Genomic DNA, 22,071 nt, shown 5'->3' on the forward strand with positions numbered 1-22,071 from the left:
TTGCATGGTCTCTTTAAGGGGGATTCACCCGCGATTTATATGTAGCCTTTTGTAGCGTGAGCTACACTGGCCGAGGTTGAGCAGTTTCGCGTGGCTCGCATAATGAGCCGTGCTCCGTGCTGCGCATGTGCGAGGAGCAGTGACGTCACACGGCGCACAGCTGGCGCGCCGGAGCCGCCGCCGCCGCGCGCTCCGCCGCCGCCGCGGCCGCCTCGCCGGTCTGCGCATTCCAGAGGAGTGATGTCATAGCCGCGGCAGACGCACGTCCGCCGCCGGGCGCCCAGCTTTTCGTCTCCGTTGTGCAGTAGCTAAGTCTGACGCTGCGCCGGAGCCGCTTGATAGCGCTTCTCATTTTGTGCACATAAGCTCACGCTACGGATATCCTGGCATAGCCGAGCTACGTCACCGCAATCTTTTTTTTTTTTTTTCTCATAGATGGCGCAGAATGTTTTCGGAACAAACAAGTTGCACGCTCGCAGCTGCGCATACAGGTCGGGCGTTCGGGGTGAGCTCAGGCCATGGGCTGTTCGCCGCCGATCTCGGCGAGCTAGTTTTTGTTCGCTCAGCGTCCACTACTACCGGCAGGGGTCAACGGGCGGCGTGGAGCACGAGCAATGTGGTTAAAAACATGGCTCCGATTTCCGACGCGCTCCAGGTTTGAACCATTCAAACACATTTTGTGAACGCCCTGTTTGCTGATGTTGTGCGCCGGTTAACACTAGAGTTTTCAGCGTTTGCAAGAGCGTCATTTGTGTGCAGATGAAGCCGCACACGCAACTGACGCCTTGACATCATGTATTGGCTTAGGCGGAGTACATCGCATGGAATTTGGTTTCCGACGAATACGTAGCGTCGTGTCGTAATATATTTTGGCAGTGCGAATTTTGCTGTTCACCCTTGCTCCACTGAGTTCAACCTTTAGATGTAAGCTTGTATTGATTAGCACCAACTTATGCACGAGTCACGGTCGTAGCTAGAGGACGGGTTCTGACCGTGGTGCCGTTTTCAGCGCTTGTGCGTACGGTGCGTGCTTTGCTCGCTTTCGGAATCGACATACACGTGCGTGCTGAGCTGTGAAGATGGCATGCTGAGCAGTGCGATCTTCACAGCGCAGCATCTTGTAAACAAAGAGGTTTTGGCCAGTGCGATCCTCAGCGCTCGACCGTATTGCGGGTGCTTTGCTTTCTTTTTGAAACGACGTAAGATTATAGCTGTCTGGGTTGTGATTTTGTGGAAACAGAAACTGTTTATGAGCCTCTTTCAGCATCTGTTCATTAGCGCCACTAAAGCATATAAAAAAAAACATAATGAACCAGAGTTTACGTTTTATCAAAACGCTAACAATGATTTACTTTTGGCTTTCTTTGTATTTCTTAATTTTATTTCAAGTTTATTGCTCGCGTCCATCGTGAGCGAGCGTGCGGTGGCGCGGGGCATTTATTTTATTTATCAATACTGTCAGTCCTCTCTCGAAGACTATTACAGGAGAGGGAGAAATAAAAGGGAAAACATACATTCTTAACGTTTACCAGCAATAAGGACGCACAAAATACTATTACATTTTCAAATAACAACAATCAACCAAAATTTCTTTTATTTTGAAAACAGCTCTTCCAAGGAAGACTCGAAATAAGACGCGTCTGTTAAATTTATGACACACTCCGGGAGACTATTCCATTCTTCAATTGTTTGCGCGAAAAAAGACTATTTAAAGACATCTATTCTACTACAATAAGGTTGGACCGTTTTCGTATGATTTAGTCCTCTTGACCGCTTATGCACTTCTTTCAGATACAATGCTGGGTCAATTTTTAAGTGTGCGTAATAGAGGACAAAAAAAACAACAACTTTAACCTTGCAATCTTCCGTCTAGTTTCTAGTGGCTGCAAGCCGCACTCATGCAACATTCTAGTTACAGAGTCTGTTCTTTTATAGCTAGACAGAATAAAACATACAGCCAACCTTTGAATCTTTTCTAATTTTTCGTTGTCAACTTTTTTGTTGGGACTACGTACCACACTGGCATACTCCAAAGTAGGACGTACCATCGTTTCATAGGCAGTCAACTTTGCGTCTCTAGTAGCATCTTTTAATTTCCGTCGTATAAAACCAAGACTCCGATAGGACGAAGAGCAAACATTTTCAATATGGGCCAGCCACTGTAGGTCATCTGAGATCGTGACACCAAGGTACTTGAAACTGTCCACATTATTCAAATTCATATCCCCCATATTGTAGGGAAATTGTAAAACGTTCCTCTTGTTTGTTATGTGCATGTATGCCGACTTACAAAAATTTATCTGCATTTTCCAATCATCACACCACTGCCTTAATATTTCCAAATTCCTGTTTAAGTTCAGTTGATCGACGGAATCGTTTACGGGAGCATAAAGTAAGCAGTCATCTGCAAAGAGCTTCAGTTTAGTTGTAGTTTGAATATAAGTAGCGATATCATTTATATAGATCAAAAACAACAATGGACCCAGGACTGAGCCCTGAGGGACTCCTGAGGACACAGGTAATGGCGCAGATCGACTTCCATTAATTTCAACTCTTTGACTTCGATTTGATAGATAGGCTTCAATCCAATTAATAATAATAGAACCTAGACCTAGTGCTTTTAATTTTTATATCAGTTTTTTATGTGGTATAGTCAAACGCCTTTGAAAAATTGACGCAAATAACATCTACCTGTTGCTTATTATTAACGCCAAAAGAAAAATCATAAAACGTTTCCACAAGTTGGGTTACCGTTGGCAGGCCGCATCTAAAACCGTGCTGGTGGGGATAGAACATGCCTCGGTCCTCTAAGAAAGTGAATATGTGTTTTGAAATAATATGATCCAATACTTTACAACAAACACTTGCCAAAGAAATGGGTCTGTAATTATCCACCCTGAGACGGCTTCCGTCTTTAAATCCTGGTACAACACAGGCAGATAACCCGTCTTGTCGAAGAGTGTGCGTTTGTAATGATGTGTCAAAAATAATTTCAAGATAATGGGATAGCCACTCAGAATATATTTTTGAGAAATTCATTCGGTATTTCATCCGGTCCCGTTGATTTCTTCGTGTCAAGAGATAACAACTTCGCGAATATTCCTGATTGGGTTATCACCACGGCCGGTGCGCTTATTTCAGTGTCGTGGCTTGAGGCTTCACGCATGACATGTGACTCATGCGCTGAAAAAACTGACTGAAAAAAACGGTTAAAGTGCCCTGCCATTTCTACATTGTCTGTAATAACTATGTCACCGCCAACAATTGGTTCAATCGGTTCCTTTCGTCCCTTTAAAAAACGCCAAAACTTTTCGGGGGCAGTTTTTATAAAATTGTGCAGAGTTACTAAAAAAAAGCTTTCCTTGGCTTCTCTACGTGCCGTTTTTAAACTGCTCTTTAAGGCGTTCACGCTTTGTTTGTTATTTTTCCTATGCCTTCTGATTCGTCGTTTCAAGTGAATTATTTCGGGTGTTATCCAAGGATTTGTACGATGAACATGTTTAATTTTGCTAGGTACATAATGATCTATACAAAAATAAATAATTGTCTTTAAAAAGTTCCAGAGGTCGTCAACTGTACTAGTAGTGCTAAGTTGCTCGAATGCTTCCAACGATGTCTCTAAGTAATCTGAAATACTTGTATCGTCTGCGCGAGCAAAGTCTTTAACAGTAATAGGCATGGAGGCCCGGCAAGGGCCCCCTTTCCGAAGAAGTGAAAAGCGCACCGGTACAGCTCTAAAAAAAATTGATTGTGTGTTAGTGATGCAAAACTATCGGTAAATTGACTATCGATACTATCGATAGTTTTTCCAAAACTATCGATAGTGTCGCAGAACTATCGATACCCTACTGAAAAAAAACCATTTGGCGCCTGTATGAAACTAAACGGGTCCATTACCGGTAACAGTTTAGCCATACCGGTCACCAGTTTGCCAAAGGGGTCGCCCGTATGGCTCAAGGGGTCCCCCGTATGAGCCATAGCGGTCACCTATTTGGGCAAACAGGTCACTTCTTAGGCAAACAGGTCACTCGTCGGGGCAAATGGGCGACTCGTTTGGGCAAAGTTGTCGCACGTTTGCTCAAACCGGTGAACATGTTGCACAAGCGGGTGACCGGTGACCGTCAAACTGTACCGGTTTAATCAAACGGCTCTCGGGAGCCCGTTTGATATTGAACGTACAGATCGGCGGCCTGGGCACGCCTAGCTGTTTGAGCCGTGGCAGCCAATGTTTCCGGAAGGCTGGGAGCGCCGGTTCATTGATTTCAGATCGTCCGCGTAATGCAAGTAATAGTATTTATATTTTAAGTGCGCTGATGTGCGCTTATACTGCAACTAAAACTAACACATTTTTTTTTTTTTTTTTTTTACGTAAACGCGCGACGTTGGTGAGCCGATATTTTTGACAGAACTTTAAAACTTTGTCCATCTTTTTTGCCTCAATTTTCTTATTCAGCTCGAATCTCTCTCGCCGAAGACGCGACCGCATGAAAGAATGTACTTCTAGAGTCCGTGTCACTTCATTTCAAGGTGCGGCGAAGGTAGCGTGAACACGTGCCTGCAAGAACATCGAGCATTGAGAGAGCACGCGCGCCGTTGCAGCAGTCGAATTGCGAGCTCGTGCTGGGTGCTTTTTTGGCCCGGGCGCAAGCCGAGCTCATGGCCGACGCCATTTCCAGCGTGCGTTTTGAAATGCGCGCGTTTCGCCTGCTTTCTAAGGCTGCAAACGCGACGTGCAGTGGCAACTCCAAGAGAGAAGAAAGGCGCGTGTACAGCGATTCGTGCACCCTCTCCCCTAGCATTGACTGCATTGCCACAAAAAGCCAACCGCAAGTTTTTTTTTTGTTTTTTTTACGATGGACATGCTGCCAGCAACCAAACCACCACCACAAGGATGCACTGATGATGTCTCCCGCATAGGAGACGAAACGTCTGATAAATTGTTGGTATTGTTATGCAAGCCGGAGGTATTTGTTTTTAATCGTATATGTTATGCGTGCGGGTCGTTTTGAGTTCACAGAGGTGTTTAGATGAAGATTTCAACAACCGACATATTTTGCAGCAAACAACTGCCGCAAGTACGCTCCTTCGGAAGCGCTATGCGGATGCTTGTCTTCGTAGCGGGACTGGCCTAAGCCTAGATTCCCACATAAACTATTTTGGTCGATCTGGCTTGATTTCTTTGATATTGTAGTGAGTGCGCAGGCGAGCTGGTGGAAATTAACCATTCTGATGTTAGCCTGAGACTGAGGCAGGAAAAGAAGAAGTTTCAAAGTAGAAGAGACGTATCCTCGACTGTTCCTTTTTCTTCTACTTTGAAACTTCTTCTTTTCCTGCCTCAGTCTCAGGCTAACATCAGAATGGTTGATTTCTTTCTTTGAGCGTGTTGATGCTCAATAAAGATGTTTGTTCCCGTAAAAGCGGCCCCGCTGTTGTTTGTATTCTGCAACCGTCGTGATTGCGACCGTGACTTCAATACCGTGCCCCGCTGCTCTGTGAATTGTGTAACTGTCGTGACTGCCACCATGGTTTCAATACCGTGAAGATACCTACAGAGATAAGAATTTGCGAGCCATTTGGCTCGAGGCAATCGGGCGTTCGGCTCGCATTAAGTTAGTCCAAGTATGTTCCCATCATTTTGCTTCGAAAGGAAAGTAGCCGTCAAGTTTCGCAGGACACCTGGCCTGCCAAAGCGAATAATAGATAATATGCAAAAAAAAAAAAAAAAAGCGCCATGTAGTGAACTCTTGATTTGTTATTAAATTTCCGCCATATTGGGGGTTCCTGTCCTCATGGTTTCGCCCGAGAGACAATGGTCCCGACAAAGTGGGATCCGTAGATATAAAATACGATCACGGCAGGGCGGGATTGAGAGATTTCGGGGCCCTGGGCTAATGCTGGTCAGGGCCCCGAAAGCTAGGATCAAGATAATGATGATGATGATGATGATGATAATAATGACGACGACTATGATGATAATAATATTGATCAAAAATGAAAAGTGTCAGTAAAATAAAATGAAATTACTTTATTAAAACGCCCACGCTTCGAATGCAATAAGTTTGTGCGATAAATTATAAGAATATTTACAATGAAGTTTTTGACCATACAATATATACAATCAGTATCACACAGAATACAATCTTGTGTGTCCATTTTTTGTTTTTACCCTTAGTAATACCCTTAGTGAAAACCACCACTTTTTGTCGTCTCATACATTCCTTTAAACATGCGTTGGCTTCCCTGCAGAGCTGAGCCAATCGGGAAGAACTTGGTGAGTGACGAGGTAAAAAATATGCAGAGACATAAAAATAATGTCTTTGATATGACATTAAGCATGACATTTCGCGTGCTTGCAAGTGCCACATTGCTGATTTTATTTTCGTATTTTTATATCTTTCGGGTTGTCATTAACCGAGTTCGCCTCGTAGATCGCAGCCATTGGCTTTCCCGGTGTTCTGCGGGAAAGTAAACGCACGGGAAATTTAACGAATGAGGAAAAGCGAGAATAAAGAGAAAGTGTTTGTTACACACGTTTCGTGTGCCGTCAAACAAAATGGAAACAACTCACAAAACGCAGGAACACAAACAAACATATTATTGCGGCACCTTCCTACTCTTCAAGATTAAAAATTCCTATATTGTTTCATCGAAAGATATTTTACGCAAAAGGTCCCTATTGATAGACATTATGGCGAGATAATTCAATTTTACCTCGCTGAGAGTGGAGCGAAGGCAATTTAGAATCAAGTGGAGTTTTGAAAAGGATCGTTCGCTCTCGCCTTTTAATACAGAGATGCACAGGTACATTCTATGAACAATGGAAAGGTAGGGAAAATGCTTTCAATTTATCTCTCGCGCATCTCTTCAACGTTTTTTCTTCTTTGTCTTCGTGGTAGATAAACCATCACAGCGCTGATCGCAATCGGTGGAAGATGATGTAAGTGTTCTTGAGACACTCCCACTTCCACGGTCAACAACCGCCTCCGATGCAGTTGCGTGCAGGCCTGGGGAACATTGTTGAGCACTTAGTTGGAGGGGCTCCTTGTGATTGCTCTCCGTGGGAATGGCGGGTTGCTAGGTGCTTCGTGGCAGATGCTCACACGCACCATTGACCGGGCAGGATAGAGGAGACGGGATAGACTCTTCGCAAGTTTCTCTTGCCTGATCGATGGATTGTCCCCGATAATCAGTATTTAGACTTTCTAGTTATCCAAAGGCCGGGATGGGCAATATTTCAAATACAAGTATTTGAAATACGTATTTCAAATACTTTGTGTATTTTGCATTTGTATTTAATTACAAATTGGGTAATGTATTTGACGTGTGTATTTGAATACTAAAAGGTGGGTATTTCAAATACAATTGTAATTAAATACAATTGTGTGGGCGAAAATACATCCCTCAAATTTATTGCCACGACTCATTTTGCTCATCCTAAGACGTGTCCAGAGCAGGAAGAAAGCTACGTTCTGCACCGAATGCAGTGCCTCTCAACCAAGCACAGGCGTTTAGTGACCTTGTGATTACGGTGCTAGTCAAGGGCAAGAATAGTGACGAGATCGACGTTCACAGGCAGACTGGCTAAATAAGTGCCTGTGACTACTTGTGATGCTTTCCAGCCTGATTTCCATCCATATTTTTGCCTGGAACATTCTAAATGCGCGGGTCGTCCAGATTTTCGTAACTGGTGCGAGTTGCAACAATAAAATATTCTCTAGGTAGTGCTGCGCGTCTTGGTCGTCTCGGTTCTTTGTTGGTCTATACCAGAAGGCAATCGACAAAAAAAAAAAGCTGCTTGAAGCTTTGTATTTTTTTCACCTATTACGTCGAAGCTGATTACATATTTTTTGTGATTCTATTCCTATTACGTTACTAGAGCCTCGCACACTAACTCCCAAGTGTGCGATGCAAAACTAAAATGAGATACCCAGAAACCCGTTGCAGGTGCCCTGAAGTCGCTGACGCAAATTTTGAGGAATGTATTTGGAAAAGTATTTGGAGCAGACCAAATACATTTGGTTGTATTTGCATCTTGTACTTAAATGCTTTTTTTGGAAATGTAATTAGATTTGTAATTAAATACATTTTTGACAATGTATTTTGTATTTGTATTTTGATACATATTTGCATGTATTTTGCCCATCCCTGTCCAAATGGTAGGGTTTCATTTAGGAATGTCTTGGGAAAGCTGGTTTTAAATACTGCGTCAACTTTGGCAACTTTTTTTCCTCTCCTCATTTCGTTCAATTTTGCTTTTCTCTTAGACGCTCTACTTAGATGCTTGTGACCTGGCATTTTTGCGAACTCCAAGGAGCTGTCCTGACGGAAAGACAAGGCCTGGTCGTATACCTAGTTTTTAAGACTCAGACGCAAGCAATAATATGGGACTGGTGCAGGAAAATGAAGTGATCTGGTTGACTAAATTCTACTTGCACTCTCTGGTTCAATAAAATTGGTCAATCAGAAGCAGAAACACAAAACACAATAACTAAGAACGACGTCCATTCGTTGTTTGTAGCGCAGTACCCCTTTTTTTATTTTTCCTTCGAGAATCTAAAAAATGCTGCCATCTGTGCCACTATTTTCCGGAAAGCTGATGACATTTCTTCAGGCAGACCTAGAGCGCTTTCCAAAATCCGCGAGGGAGGAAAAAATCCGCTCTGTGGGACCCGCTCTGAATCGACGAGTTGAAGATGGACAGGCATTTTTCGAGCGACCCACCGACCCGGTCGGCAGTTCAAAATGGCCGCTGCTCAAACCTGACAAGCCGATCTTGCCGACGACCAGTGACAACTGTGACTGCTTCGCTACAGAAATAACACGCGACATGGGTCGGGCGAAAATATCCGTATCACGGAGCCCATGTCACACATAACGAGGAACACGTTCGCGTTCGCCACCCTCACATACGGGGATTCGGAGCACGTGCAGCGAACTGATCGGACGCACTTTTCCTTGCTCAGGACATTTTCGCTTATTTTAGACATCTGTCGCAACTACGAACCACCGGCTGGAGCTTACAGCAGCACGGGTTACTTCGAGTAACCCGGCACATGGCATGACCTCCCAGCCCGGTGCAAATGTACTGGAATCAGCGACCAATCTTCCTTCGTGCTCCCAGCAGACTCCTGCTAGGAGGGACCACACGTACAGTGCAGCTCAAGACACTCGGACTGGACACTCGACCCTTGGAAAACGCCGCAACGACGGGGACGGTGAGCCTGCGGACTTGCTGGCGACTCCTGCCAAACTTCAAGCACCGCCGGGTGACTCAATGGAGGAAGACTTAATTGAAGGTAACCTAGAGGGCTTCGTTCTTGCCTCACATCGCCGACAAAGAACGACAGTTATCCCTGTACTCCTTACACCGGTCAATGAGGAGCATCGTTTGCAGCGACAAAATCCACTGACCTTGAGTACCGAGGTGAACGAAGCAGCAGCTGCTGCCATTTTGCAACATCGCTTTACAAATAGAGGTGGCCTGAGGTGGAAGTTGCTGAAACCACCACAGTCGACCGACTTCTGAAACTTCGCCTTCTCGGTGGGGTTTCTGTCAAAACTACAGTGCCAAAGACTTACCTACAAAATGGTGGTCTAGTCAAAGTGCCCCTTTGGCATACCGATGCCGACATAACATCATTTCTGCAACAAGATGGACTTATTGCAGCCCGCCGCTTATATGGACGTCAAGGAAAGTCCGAAGAAGCTGCGCAACGAACAGACCGTTTAGTTCTGACCTTTCACCCAAATACAGACAGCCCAGCCCGAGTTAATCTCGGATTTACAAAACATGACGCAACGAAGTTTATTGAAGCTCCAACCAGATGCTACAACTGCCAAGCACTTGGTCATGTCGTATAATATTGCAAAGGTGCCGCAAAATGCAAGAAATGCTCCCAGCAATATTCCACCAAAGACTGCAAGGGAGAAGCACCATTCAAGTACTCCAACTGCGGCGGAGATCACCCAGCAAGCTACGTCAATTGTAAAGCGGGGCTGACGGCTCTTGCAAGAACCAAGAGATTCGGCCATGGTCCGAAAGTTGCGCCGTCAACATATGAGGCAGAGGTCCCTCAAGGCCCCTGGCCTCCTCTTGAGTCATCCACCGCTGACCTTCAAGCAACACAAGACGCGGTGTTCCCTGCGTTAAACCTCAAGGGCTCACCTCCCAAGGGTAAAAGCAAGAAGTCTCGACCTGGCTGCGAAATCCACCCTTATGGCCAACCAATGGCCTCCTCGTGACCCCACATCCGCTTCAGGAGAGCTCAACGCATCAGGCATACCTCCTAGCACCGAAGGTACGCGCCCACACAGCAAAACCTCCGCTGAAGCCCTGCCTCGCCAGCAACAGGTTCCCTCTGTCTTTGGCACAATGACAATAGGTGACATCATACGCATTATTTTCTCCGTCCTTCGAGGTCTCACGACCCAAAAGCCACCATGCACATTCAAAGACATCTTGCAGAGAATCATGGCATTTGAATCGGCAGTTATTGCAATGACCGGAAGTTCACATCAGGGTACTGGATGATTCCTCCTCATTTGATGAAAGACTCAAAAGAGCGACCGTTTTTCAATGGAACGCGAGAGGGCTTAGTGCACGCCTTTCAGACGACCGACAATTTACGTTCAAATGTAAGTTCCCAATTTTAGTTATTAACGAATCGCGTGCAGCATCAGACTTTCGGCTTTCAGATTACGAAGTATTTCAATCAGCTCGTCCCTCTAACGTCAGTCGGGTTCTTGCCTTACGAAAAGACTTCACATATTCCCATAATATCACATCACATCAAGACAATGAGCACGTAGGCGTTATTGTTCGCAAGGGCAAACTAACTTTTACTGTAATCGCTGCCTATATAGCTCCAGCTTGCAATTTTGGTGCTACACAACTTCATGATATTGTTCAACAATGTAAATCGCCAGTTGTGGTTGTTGCCGACTTTAAAGCCCATAATATAGCTTGGGGTAGTGTAAGAACTACACGTCGGGGTTGTGAACCACGTGAGCTGGCGGATTCTCATGACCTTTGTCTTCTAAACGACGGTTCACCTACGTTCATCTGAGGCAGTCGCTGTAGCAGTTGTTTAGATATCGTTTTCATGTCATGTGAGCTCGTGACTCGAAATTCCTGGTTTGTGGACGTAGAGTCATGGTAGTGACCACATCCCTACCTACATCACAGTACGCGGTTCTCAAGCTGATAGAGCCAGACATGATCGAACCTCATATATAGACTGGACATACTTTCGGGAGAGTGTAGAACAGCGCAATCATATCACAACGACCTACGAAGAGTTTGTTTCAGTTATAAATCAATCAGCAACAGAGGCAACTAGGACTGTCAATCTTTCGGCCTCACGAACTGTTGTAGATGCAGAGTATGAAAAACTTTGAGCTCTTCGTCGAAGGGCTGAGCGACGTGCACGTCAAACTAAACTACAAGCTGACATTAGGGAAGACAGGCGCACACAAAAACATATTCGCCGTTACTTGGATCAACTCGGACGGAAGAAATGGAGGGCAACCTGTGCGTATTTGTTCCTCTCTAAAAAATACGGCATAGTGCACGCGGATTAAGATTTTCACCACAACCGAGAACGCCTTTTTTGTGATATCACTGTTCCTAAGACGCTCGCAATTGCACATTGCTGAGGAATTCTGCGCGTCTATTGTCCTATCAGCAGTGAGTGACACTGATATTTCAGATATAGAGCATCAAGCCTCAGTTACTCCATTTTCACGTTACATGGATGATGTATTTAATTCCCCGGAATTGGATCAAGTTCTAGCTTCCCTCAGTCATTCTTTTTCACCAGGTCCATATAACATAACCTATTGCACATTCGCTCATCTGGGGCATGACGCTCGCCAGCGTTTGCTAGACATAATCAACGCTTCGTGGACAAGCGGCAAAATACCACCTGACAGGAAAACGGCCTGCGTTGTGCCCATCCTTAAACCGGATAAGTCCCCTCTGGATTTAAAGTCTTACCGACCAATCGCTCTAACAAGCTGTGTCAGCAAGTGTATGGAGCGATTAGTTCTATCACGGATTGAATGGCTTCTTGAATCGGAATCAATATATCAAGCTACCATGGCAGGATTTAGACAGGGTCGTAGCTCCATTCATAATGTCGTAGACCTTGTAACTCATGTTGACGACCAGAAGCTGCGCGGGAAAATCACAGTAGCTGTATTTCTTGATGTCTGTGGAGCTTTTGATAATATCAAACATTCGGCTGTTTTACGGGGCCTCAAATCTACCGGAATTGGCGGTTGTCTTTATGCATGGATATCTCACTACCTTAAAAATCGAACGATCTACACGCGCACAAAGGAAGGGGAAACTACTCGTCACAGAGTGACCAAAGGTGTGCCTCAGGGGGGTGTTCTGAGCCCGGCCCTCTTTAACATTGCTCTCATTGGGATCACCGAAATGCTCACAAGAGCTGTACACCTTACAGTCTATCCAGACGACCTTTGCCTCTGGACGTCTGCAGGCTCACCTAAGCTCATACATGCACGCCTACAAGATGCGCTGTCCAAAATGTCTCAATTCCTTAACATACGGGGGCTTGAGATTGCGCCAGCAAAATCAACTGCCGTGGCCTTTACACAGATGAGGATGACTCGATATCCACTTTTTGTTAATGGAACTCCAATTCCATATGCGCCTAATCACATATTTCTTGGAGTTTCTATTGACAAAGGTTTAACTTGGAACTCCCAACCGAAACACCTAGAGACTGAATTGTCCGCATTCACAACTTTGGGGAGATTTATAAGTGGTGCAACTTGGGGGACGTCTACCTCTGCTCTTTTTCGTTTATACAACAGCCTATTTGTTGGCATCCTTCGCTATAGCTTGCCTGTTATGCACGGTTTAAGTCTGACAAAAATGAAAGCACTCCAATCGCTCCAGGCCCAGGCGCTCAGAGTATGCCTTGGGGTACCGCGAGCAACCGCGACCATAGACACGATTCCGGAATCTCATTGTCTACATTTGAAAGCTCTGCTACCCAAGAAACTCTACGATGCGACATCTGACATGGCATCACTCTCATCACCTAGCTGACATTCCGGATAGTTGTTTTTACAGCCGCATCTCTCAAACTATAATTGACAATAAGGATATGTCCTTCCAACAGTTTTTCAAGATCTTGTGGTACTCGATACACAACCCCGGTCACTGCCTCCGCTTCAAATCTACGAGACTATTCCTGGAATACCAAAAAAATCGACGCTCTCTTCAATTGTCCTTCGGCAGTTTTCCTTGTCTCTATTGTATGCACGGCACTGTACTTCTTGCAACATATATACCGATGCAGCAACTACGCATAACGGGTCATCGATTGGCTTGGCTGCCCCAGTGCTTCATCTCAAAGCTGGTTACAAGCTGTTCCACACAACCTCATCTACGGCTGCTGAACTGGTGGCCATTCGAGAGGGGTTCCAACAGATTAAAGAAGCATCACCTCGCCCTTGGACGATCATCAGCGACTCACAGCCTGCCCTCCAGTCGCTTCAGTATCTACGTAGAAATAGTCCGAACACACAAGTAATTTTAGACATATTCAAAGTTCACTCAGAGATCGTTTCCCTTGGCCACTCCGTATCATTCCAGTGGGTGCCCAGTCACTGTGTTGGCACGGGTAATGAAATGGCCAACTCTATGGCTAAAAAGGCTCACGAATCTCCCCAACAAGTCCTAGCTCCATTTACAAAATCGGACATCAGTTCAAGAGTGGTGATTTGGGGGGAAATCGACCGCAACGAGCCTCTGGAAAGAGGACATCAACCAAAGCTCCCCTCTAAAAAATATTGACCCGCACCTACGGTTCCGAGTACCTCGAGGCCTGCAGAAACGACGGGAAGCTGTTCTCCGTAGAATTCGGCTAAAGGTCGTCTACACTAACTATTACCTTCATCTTATCGGTAAATTAGAGTCCCCAAACTGCTCCCTATGTGGAACTATCGAAGATATTCAATATATTTTACTTCAATGTACAAGTTATGAGGGTCAGCGAAAACAATGTTTACAAGACATTAGGAAGTCTCCGGGATCACCCCTTACAATACAGCACTTCCTGGGGCCATTGAACAACGAAGACTGTGCTTTAAATACGGCAAAGGCCCTCCTCTGTTTTCTTTTAGCAACAGGCCTGGATAAGAGACTCTAATGCTATGTACTGAACTTTCTTGTCCAAATGGTTGTGTGTGTGTTATGTGTGATTGTGTCTCTTTTGTTCTTTATGTTTCTTTCCCTCTTTCTTACCTCTGTGATATCCCGTACCCCTTTCCCACCAGAGTAGCCTGTCAGAAGATTGTACTCCCGGCTAACATCTCTAATTTCCTTTTATTGCATAAAAAAAAAAAAAAAAAAAAAACCCACACACCTTTCGGCAGCTCTGAAGTGGCGGGGAACGCACTGCGATTTCCGTGGGTGGAGTTCAGATTGCTGGTACAACTTTAATGAACACAAAGAGGTTACAAACAGTCAATTGCACGGTCATTGCCTAATCTGTTCTTGCTTTATTGCACGAGAAAACGACGCTAGCATGCAGTGTGAAAAGTAAACAATCAGTGGCGGCAAAATGAACAGGCCTAACCAACCTTACGTCTGTCTCCTTCCGATTTTTTGACGTTCTCTTTCTCATTCTCTCTCTCACGATTACTGATGTCAGTGCTTGCGATTTCCCACGCTCTAGTCACAGCTTTGCATCCCTTATCTACGCGAGGTAGAAGTGTTCGAGCCTTTAAAATCCGGCGTAAACAACTGACGCAATCGAACACATCAAACTCGTTGCGCATGCGCACCGCCAAGTTAAAAGAAATGACGTAGCGCGCTTCTGTCAAATTCCGCCAAGATCTCTGAAATCTCGCAGATCAAGGTCGGCGGGGTTGGAGGCACTCCATGGGGCGAGCTGTGCAAGAGATCTATGAGCGGAAGATGACCAACTTGTGCCAGATCTCGAGCGCTTTTGGAGCGATCGAGATCTGCGTGCGGAATTCACCATATGCCGAAGATGAATTAGGAAAAGAAGCTCGGCGCTAGAGAGTGCCTTCGGTTTTACTTGCAGTGCCGTTATGTTTGCCGTGCCTCTCTTCTCGAATGCTGCTGGAATATTTCCAAAAATTTATAATAAAAAATATTAATTTTTTTCTTCCAATTTTGGTTTGCAGCGTATATATATATATATAATATATATATAAAATATATATAATTTGTAAAAAAATTACGATCCAATGCATGGGACTCCTCCAGAGTCGGGGGCCCTGGGCTGCAGCACCCTTAGCCCGTTCCTTAACCCGGCCCTGGATCACGGGCTGCAAATCCAATACAAACCCTTCACACAACGTCTTCACTAAGGACCGTTCACTTACCTGGTTGGCCCAGTTCACTGCTTGAGTGACGAGTCTTGCAACCTCGTTGCTGACAACTCTTTTTCCAGAATTTCGCGGCCGTCTTTTTTTCGTCTTTGAACGAAAACTCAACAGCAACTAATTGACTGCACAAATACGTTTTGCTAATATTATAGAAACAAAGTTAAATTCAGATGCCCCTCGTCTACAGCTGGAAGGAGGGAAAAGTTCTCCAATATGGCGGCTCCAAGTGGCATGATAATAATAGCTGGCAAGTATTTTGCATAGGGCCTATTTCAGGTCACGTTTTAATCATGCGTCATGACGCTTTCGCACCTTATCTCGAGGATGCCATGCGAAAAAAAAAAGAAGAAAACAACAAGAACATAAAAGTTGAAACGACTGAGTATTTATTTTGTTGCTATTTTTAGTCCTCTCAGTCGCTTTTTACCACACATCGACAGACGCTGACAGACGGATGTATTGGACCGTCACTCGCGCATGATGGAACGCTAGAACGTCGCTTTTATGGTCGAGCCTTGCGAACGTTCTAAAAGTTTTTATACGGGGCGGAATAGCAAACGGACGCCGACGGGCAGCGTTCATGTCCGCGTCCTACGGCCATGGCAGACGACGAAAGACGCTGGCGAAATAGCAGATGGTGCGGGAGGCTGCCGCGCGTCTGCTCAGACAACTAGCAGGCGTTGTCAGACGCCAGACTAGACGCACCGGATGTAGGGAAAATGAAGACAATATGCTTCCAAGCATCTTCAGCCGAGCAGCCAAGCGAATTCAGTAGTAATGGGTGGGGCTACTGATCTGTGGGCGGGTCTTAGAACGGGTCGTGACCTCCACCTAAATTGCGTTTAACGGCGTAAATAATGTACTTTCTTTTTCACGCAAAAGTTACGGAAAAATTACGTGTCCCAGTTATTCCCTTTATAAAAAAAAAGATTGGTTTTTTACTCTAGTGTGTTTTTTAAAGGTAAAAATTATATTATCCAAAGTTATTATTATATTACATAAAAATAATAACGTTGGTTGTTTTTGTTGTATAAATATATAACATACACTATTTTTAAATTTGTCATGATGCTTGGCAGTCAATACTACACTACCGGCTTTCAAATGCTCGATACATTCAAGTTAAAACCAGAGTTGTTCAAATTAGAGCATAGAATGCCATAGATTGTAAAATAAATGTTTCAAGTGCTTGCAATACGAAACGTACGTGACAAAAGTTACTTTCTTGAAGAAAAAAATGGGGGCGAAATCGGTGCTCCAGTGACGCTGATTCTCGAAGAAATGAGTGTGCATTTCGCGCAGCGGTTTTCTAAAAGAAAGCATGATGAATGCAGCCTCTGAGCACTTTTCCGCGGGATGAACGTTCCCGAAAACGCTACTCCCTGGTGCAAGCAGGTCAGGTCCCTTAGCGTGTGCATGAAGGATGGCGGCAGCACAGGACTGGCTGGCCATAGAGTAACACCTAGCAACCGCAGTGCAGTGGGGGACAGCGGAGCTACTTGGGCAGCCAGCAGGGCGCCGCGAGGCGGCGTGTAGGGGTAGTCCAAGGTGGATTATATTTTCTCATGAGCCATCCGCAGATTACTCTGGGAGAGGAGGGGAGGAGGGTGTTAAAGGGGTATGCAAACTCGCGGCGTGTTCCGTGAACGGCTCACAGCACCGCCAAAAAAGCTGGACTCCCTTTCCGTTTTTCTGCTTGAACATGACAGCGAGTCGTGGCGAGCCGTGGTGGTCGGAAAGGGGGAAGCGATGTGACTGGCCCACCCCCACCAATGGAAATGCCTCTGTCCACGTGCTCGGTGCGTGCTCGTTGCGTGCATCTAGTGGTTTTGTCATGGAACACGTCACGGGGCAAGACGCTGTAGCTTGCTGGAAAGTGTCGTGACGAGGAGTGAAGTCTCCCCGGCCATGTCGTGTAGCGGATTTTAATATTAGTTTCATGAGAGACTCAGCCTTAAAGGGACCATGAAGCCAATATAATTTTTTTTTTAAAAAGAAGGTGTTTTTGGAGGCATTGGGGTCCTGGCATGCCGCACAATTTTTTCTAGAACGTTGTGACTCTTATTTCTGTACCTGCAAATAAATTTGCGAAACCGAAAAAAAACATTCAAATTTCTTCCCTTTTTCGCCTCTGGAAAGAAGTGACGTCAGGGAGCACTGTCGGCGTCGGTAGGATTTAATGCACACTCAGTGTGGTTCCCGTAGTTCGCTCTAGTGCACGGCGGTTTGTGAAGAAAACCTGGAAGAAATGGACGACCACGCCGCGCTCGCAAACGAGTTTGAGCTCCCGTTCAGCGACCTCACGCCGACTGAACGGGAGATGCTGCTAAGGACGCAGAACTCTGGATTGGCGCTTTACGAGGGCGCCCCAGACTTACCACCAACTCCTCGGTCGCCGCCTCAGAGCGACTCCCCGCCCCACTCGCCGACGCCGCCGAAATGCCGCTACGGGAACACGGAATGGTAAGGCTGTAACAACGTGCCACATATTTCATGGTTGATGTATCACTTGCTGGCTTCCCCGGGTGCCCCCTTTGAAGAGCGTATTATAATCGTTTTTAAGGCACATGATCAGTATAGTCGGAGTCGATCGGAGCGCACGAGTACCGCTTCTATTTTGTCCGCTGCCGCTGCTTCATATTTGGCTTTCTTTGCGCTGTCACGATTATCAGGCTAATCAAACCAAGTGCATGTACCAGCCACTCCTACTTCCGTTTTGCAATGTTGATACTCCACATGGCTTGTGCGTGCTGTCATTCCGCAAGGCAAGTGGTTATTTCTACTTATTGGTAGCTGCGAAATGATAAATTTATTTTGAAGTGTCTAGCGTTACGTTCGGACAGACCACTGAAGCGCGTATACCTAACCCTCCCCCCCCCCCCCCCCCCCGGCCCTCCCCTCTCTCCCCCGTGAACCTAGGGAAGGCGGAGATTTGGACGTAACTTGGGTTACGTCGGACGTAACGCTAGACACTTCGAATTTAATTTCCCCTCCTTGCATTTATTTTGTTGAGGAGAATCGTTATTAGAGCAGGAAGGCCTGGCCGGGTGAATCTGTAAAAACCCACTCCTAAAATTAAGAGTAAATCTACTATGGTGTAGGCAGCATTGTTGCGGCACCACAGGCGTCAGGTACAGGCTAATAGCCTTTCTGAGGTACCGCAGCCCTCGTGGGTGGAATAAAGATATTATTGTTATTAAATCTATACTATTTCCATGTGTCACCAAATCGCACGATAAGCCGAGAAAATTGCGAACAGCGGTAGACGCGTTAATTTACGCTACGTTTTGGATGGAGCCTGCCTTTTTTCTATTGTAAAAGAGACACAAGTTGCATTATTTGTGAATTGTCTATACGCCGAAGGAGTATTCCATTTCCAAAGTTCCTTCCGCGGTGCATTAGATTCTTTTCAAACACCACTGCTTGGTTTTTTGGTATTATTTGCATAGCTTTTTTAAAACACCACAGCTCGCTTGTTTTTGTATTAGTTTCAATTTTATTTCACAAGACTATAGCTCACTTCTTTTGATGACCGTTGCTTCTTTTGATGTGTGTCTCACATGAGGTTGACGACCATTGCGATCTCAACAGTCTTGTTGTTATTGTTTAGGTGCAGCTACAACAACTGTGGTATTCTCGAGAATGGCACAGAGGGGGGTGCATTTGCTGTCGTAAGATGGGCACAGCGCTGACCCGGGTTCAGCCAGCTGGGTGCATCACGGAGCACCCGGAGTTCAGCATGCTGTGCCTCAACATCCCTGTTCTCCGTCTGCTTTACTTCGAGCTGAGGGGGCTGGGGTATCCTATGCACGACGATATTCACAGGTAAAGCAGGTACCATGGCTGTCTTCCCATATTGTACCATCTAATCAAATTTAGAAAAGCCACGGACTTCTAGAGGATTCGGGTTTATTCTTACGCGGGATGCAACTTATCATTTTGTCCTGCATTTTTGTTCTCGAAAGTGCCTGTTCAATATCACCTCGAACGCTCTCACTTGCTCTAACGCCGCCGAATTGCCACCTGCTTTTCTGCTATTGCCACCCGCTTTTATGCTATCCCGACGCTCATTCTCTATTTTGTTTACGTGCACAAGTTCGCCGATTAAACCTTTATTTTCAGTTTACATTTCCCGAGCCTTTTTCCATCCGGGGCAATGTTTGGTCGGTGTAAAACTAATATTCTAAGGCAAGTCAATGTGGAGACATGCAACAGATTCAATTCCCACACCATTCAGAGTAGGCTTCATGTCCTGCAATGTGTGCACTTCATAGCAAGAAAATCTCACTCGGTTGAAGAATGGCATGTGCAACACTTGCATATTGTGCTCTCTGCAAGAGGTCTGCAAGCGGGGGTCACAGCGCTGCTGAGAGCTGAAAGCTTTAGTTGCTGGGAACAGAGTATTCAAAGAATCAATCATAGTGCTCAATTAAAAACAAAAATCTAGGGACACTGCAATTTGAACATTCATTTTGATTTTTTGTCTGTATAATGTGACCAAAATAACTGAAACCTTTTTCTGTTTATTTCAAGTGTGTCCTCACTACAGCGGCTTCTTTTACTGCAGACGCTTTCGCTACACTGCTTACCGAGTCTTCGTCCGCTGGTTATGGAGACGACTTGGAAAAGGGAATCGGATGATTCTGCTGGCATGTGTAGTCTGCAGAATAAGGGAGGATTTCCCTCCTGAAACCACTACTGGTTTACTGTATCTCCGCTACTAACTCGTAACTATCAGAACAATCGTAAATAAGCTTTGTATGAATGCATACATTTATTAGCTGAACAAACATTGAAAAAGTGTGCTCATTGCTCCATGCAGACGATCTTCATGGCTTGGCAGAAAGCTCCACTTTTGTCCAAACCGCACTCTACATAAACACTCAGAGACATGTTCATCCTTGCCTAGCCGTCTCCCTCAAGGGACGGCTTGGCGAACCTTCTTCTGTGCGCAGATACCAGTTCTTCCTTAGATGGCCTTGGTCCTGGGCTCACAAAGGCCGGGGGAACGTTTGGAGACTTTCCGGCAAGTGCCTCTTAAAAAGTAGGATATGTCTTGCAGTGTTCCACGACTTCCTCATGTAGCCGGTCCACATACTCTGAAATGCAAGACAAGGTAGTGTAGGCCAGTACATCTTTGAAAGGTGCTCCTCCTGTCATTTGACCATAAGTGTTCTAAGTCACGACACAAATTTTCAGTCGTTCTGAATATTGCACTTTGTCACACAGCCAGTGATTAGCACTTGATTTTGATAATGCTGTATTTTTTTTAGAAACATTTCATGCCCTTTTGCCATCAGAAACACATAAAGTAGGTTATACTCCATTCATCCCTTCTGCTGAGACTGCAGTGAAAGCTACGTCCTCGTTGGGCCAGTCATATGCTTCTCGCCACGTCATTATGGCCCCGCCCATACCTGCGCGCAGAAAGCCGGCTCGGGTGATGAAAAGGAGACCGGCGGTTGATTGGTTCGGAGGGCACGTGGCTTCCACTGCAGTCTCAACTTAGGGGTGAGCGAAGTATAGTGCATCCATATTTGTTGTGGTGACCTTTTCATACAGTTGAAATTCTATATGCAGTGTAAATTCTATATCGTAATGAGCTACACTTACCAAAGGTCACGGGGGTCATCCGGGGGTACACAGTGGTAGCACCTTTTTGGGCTTTTGGCGATTTGATGTGCCATTGCTCTTGCCCTTCGTTTGTGACAGCTGGCAGGCGGCTACTGTTTTCGCTAAAGTGGAGTATGGCGGTCATCGTTCTGGAACATAATTGAGGCTGTTTAATTGCTGCTCATGCCTTTATCTTGTGTTAAATAAAGTGTGCAACAACCCTAGTTACACGGGTGCTCGCAACAGCCCTTGAGTCAACGACAGTTGACTGAATCGCGATCGGCCGGAGTTACACGGCGGCGCCAACTGTCATTGAGCCGCTAATGACAGTTGAGTTCAACTGAGCTCCCTTACCTCAGTTCGCCTGAACGGACTTCCCCAATTGAGTTAAAATGGTGCTTGTCCGGGGGACCACTGCCGCCAACCATTGTTTGCGAGGCACTTACTGTTTCGGAATACAGGAGGAGTCGTCTAGAAAGAATCTTAGCAGCAAAATTTCCGGGAGGGAATAGGTTTAGGCGTCAGAGCTGCGACTAAAGCTATCCCGACAAGCCGGCAAGCTACCAAACGAGCGCAAATGGCGGAGGGACCAGCTGTATAAGTGGACAAATAGTAATGGGTGCACCCATCGTAGCGGGCGATAGCTTACACTACCTAGCGTAAAATATGCGAAACCTAGCCCTGAATCCGCTTTGGTACTCGTGTAAACGCCTTTAGAAAGCAACAAGGTATTGAACATAATGTATGATATACTTATAATAAATAAAAGGTGCGTCTTCTAGTAAATTACTTCAACAATTAGACTGATCACGTGGCACAAGAACTAGTTTCGTTTTAGCTTCAACTGGGTTCAAGAGGGCGGTGTTGCACCATCTCAGCTCAGTTTAGTTCAATCATAGGTGGGGGCGATAACTGTGATTGAGCTCCACGACAGTTCAAATCGCCCATGTAACTAGGGTGTAAGAATATCTTTTTGCGACTCTGTCTAAAATTTTTTTCTGGTCTCAAAGAAACTTCAACTGAGAGTGCTGTTGTTTTGGCTTGTTATATTCCCCTCCTTACACCTAG

General features: G+C 45.5%; 1 protein-coding gene across 3 annotated transcripts; it reads left to right on the forward strand.

The window, feature by feature from the left end:
• Positions 1–502: 502 nt before the first annotated feature.
• On the forward strand, positions 503–20,387 carry LOC120840795 (P2X purinoceptor 7-like). Of its 3 annotated transcripts, none has more exons than XM_040211516.1 (3): positions 503–655; positions 19,001–19,215; positions 20,213–20,387. In XM_040211516.1, exons 1-3 carry the CDS (start codon positions 629–631, stop codon positions 20,361–20,363), a joined length of 393 nt encoding a protein of 130 aa, XP_040067450.1. In that variant the 5' UTR covers positions 503–628; the 3' UTR covers positions 20,364–20,387. The 3 variants fall into 3 exon arrangements, with proteins under 3 accessions (XP_040067450.1, XP_040067456.1, XP_040067453.1); XM_040211522.2 differs by having other exon boundaries at positions 20,300–20,385; XM_040211519.1 differs by lacking the exon at positions 20,213–20,387 and adding an exon at positions 19,958–20,189.
• The last annotated feature ends 1,684 nt before the right edge of the window (positions 20,388–22,071 follow it).

Source organism: Ixodes scapularis, unplaced genomic scaffold, assembly GCF_016920785.2.
Source record: "Ixodes scapularis isolate PalLabHiFi unplaced genomic scaffold, ASM1692078v2 PGA_scaffold1__304_contigs__length_218370807, whole genome shotgun sequence".
In the NCBI taxonomy this organism is placed as follows: Eukaryota; Metazoa; Arthropoda; class Arachnida; order Ixodida; family Ixodidae; genus Ixodes; species Ixodes scapularis.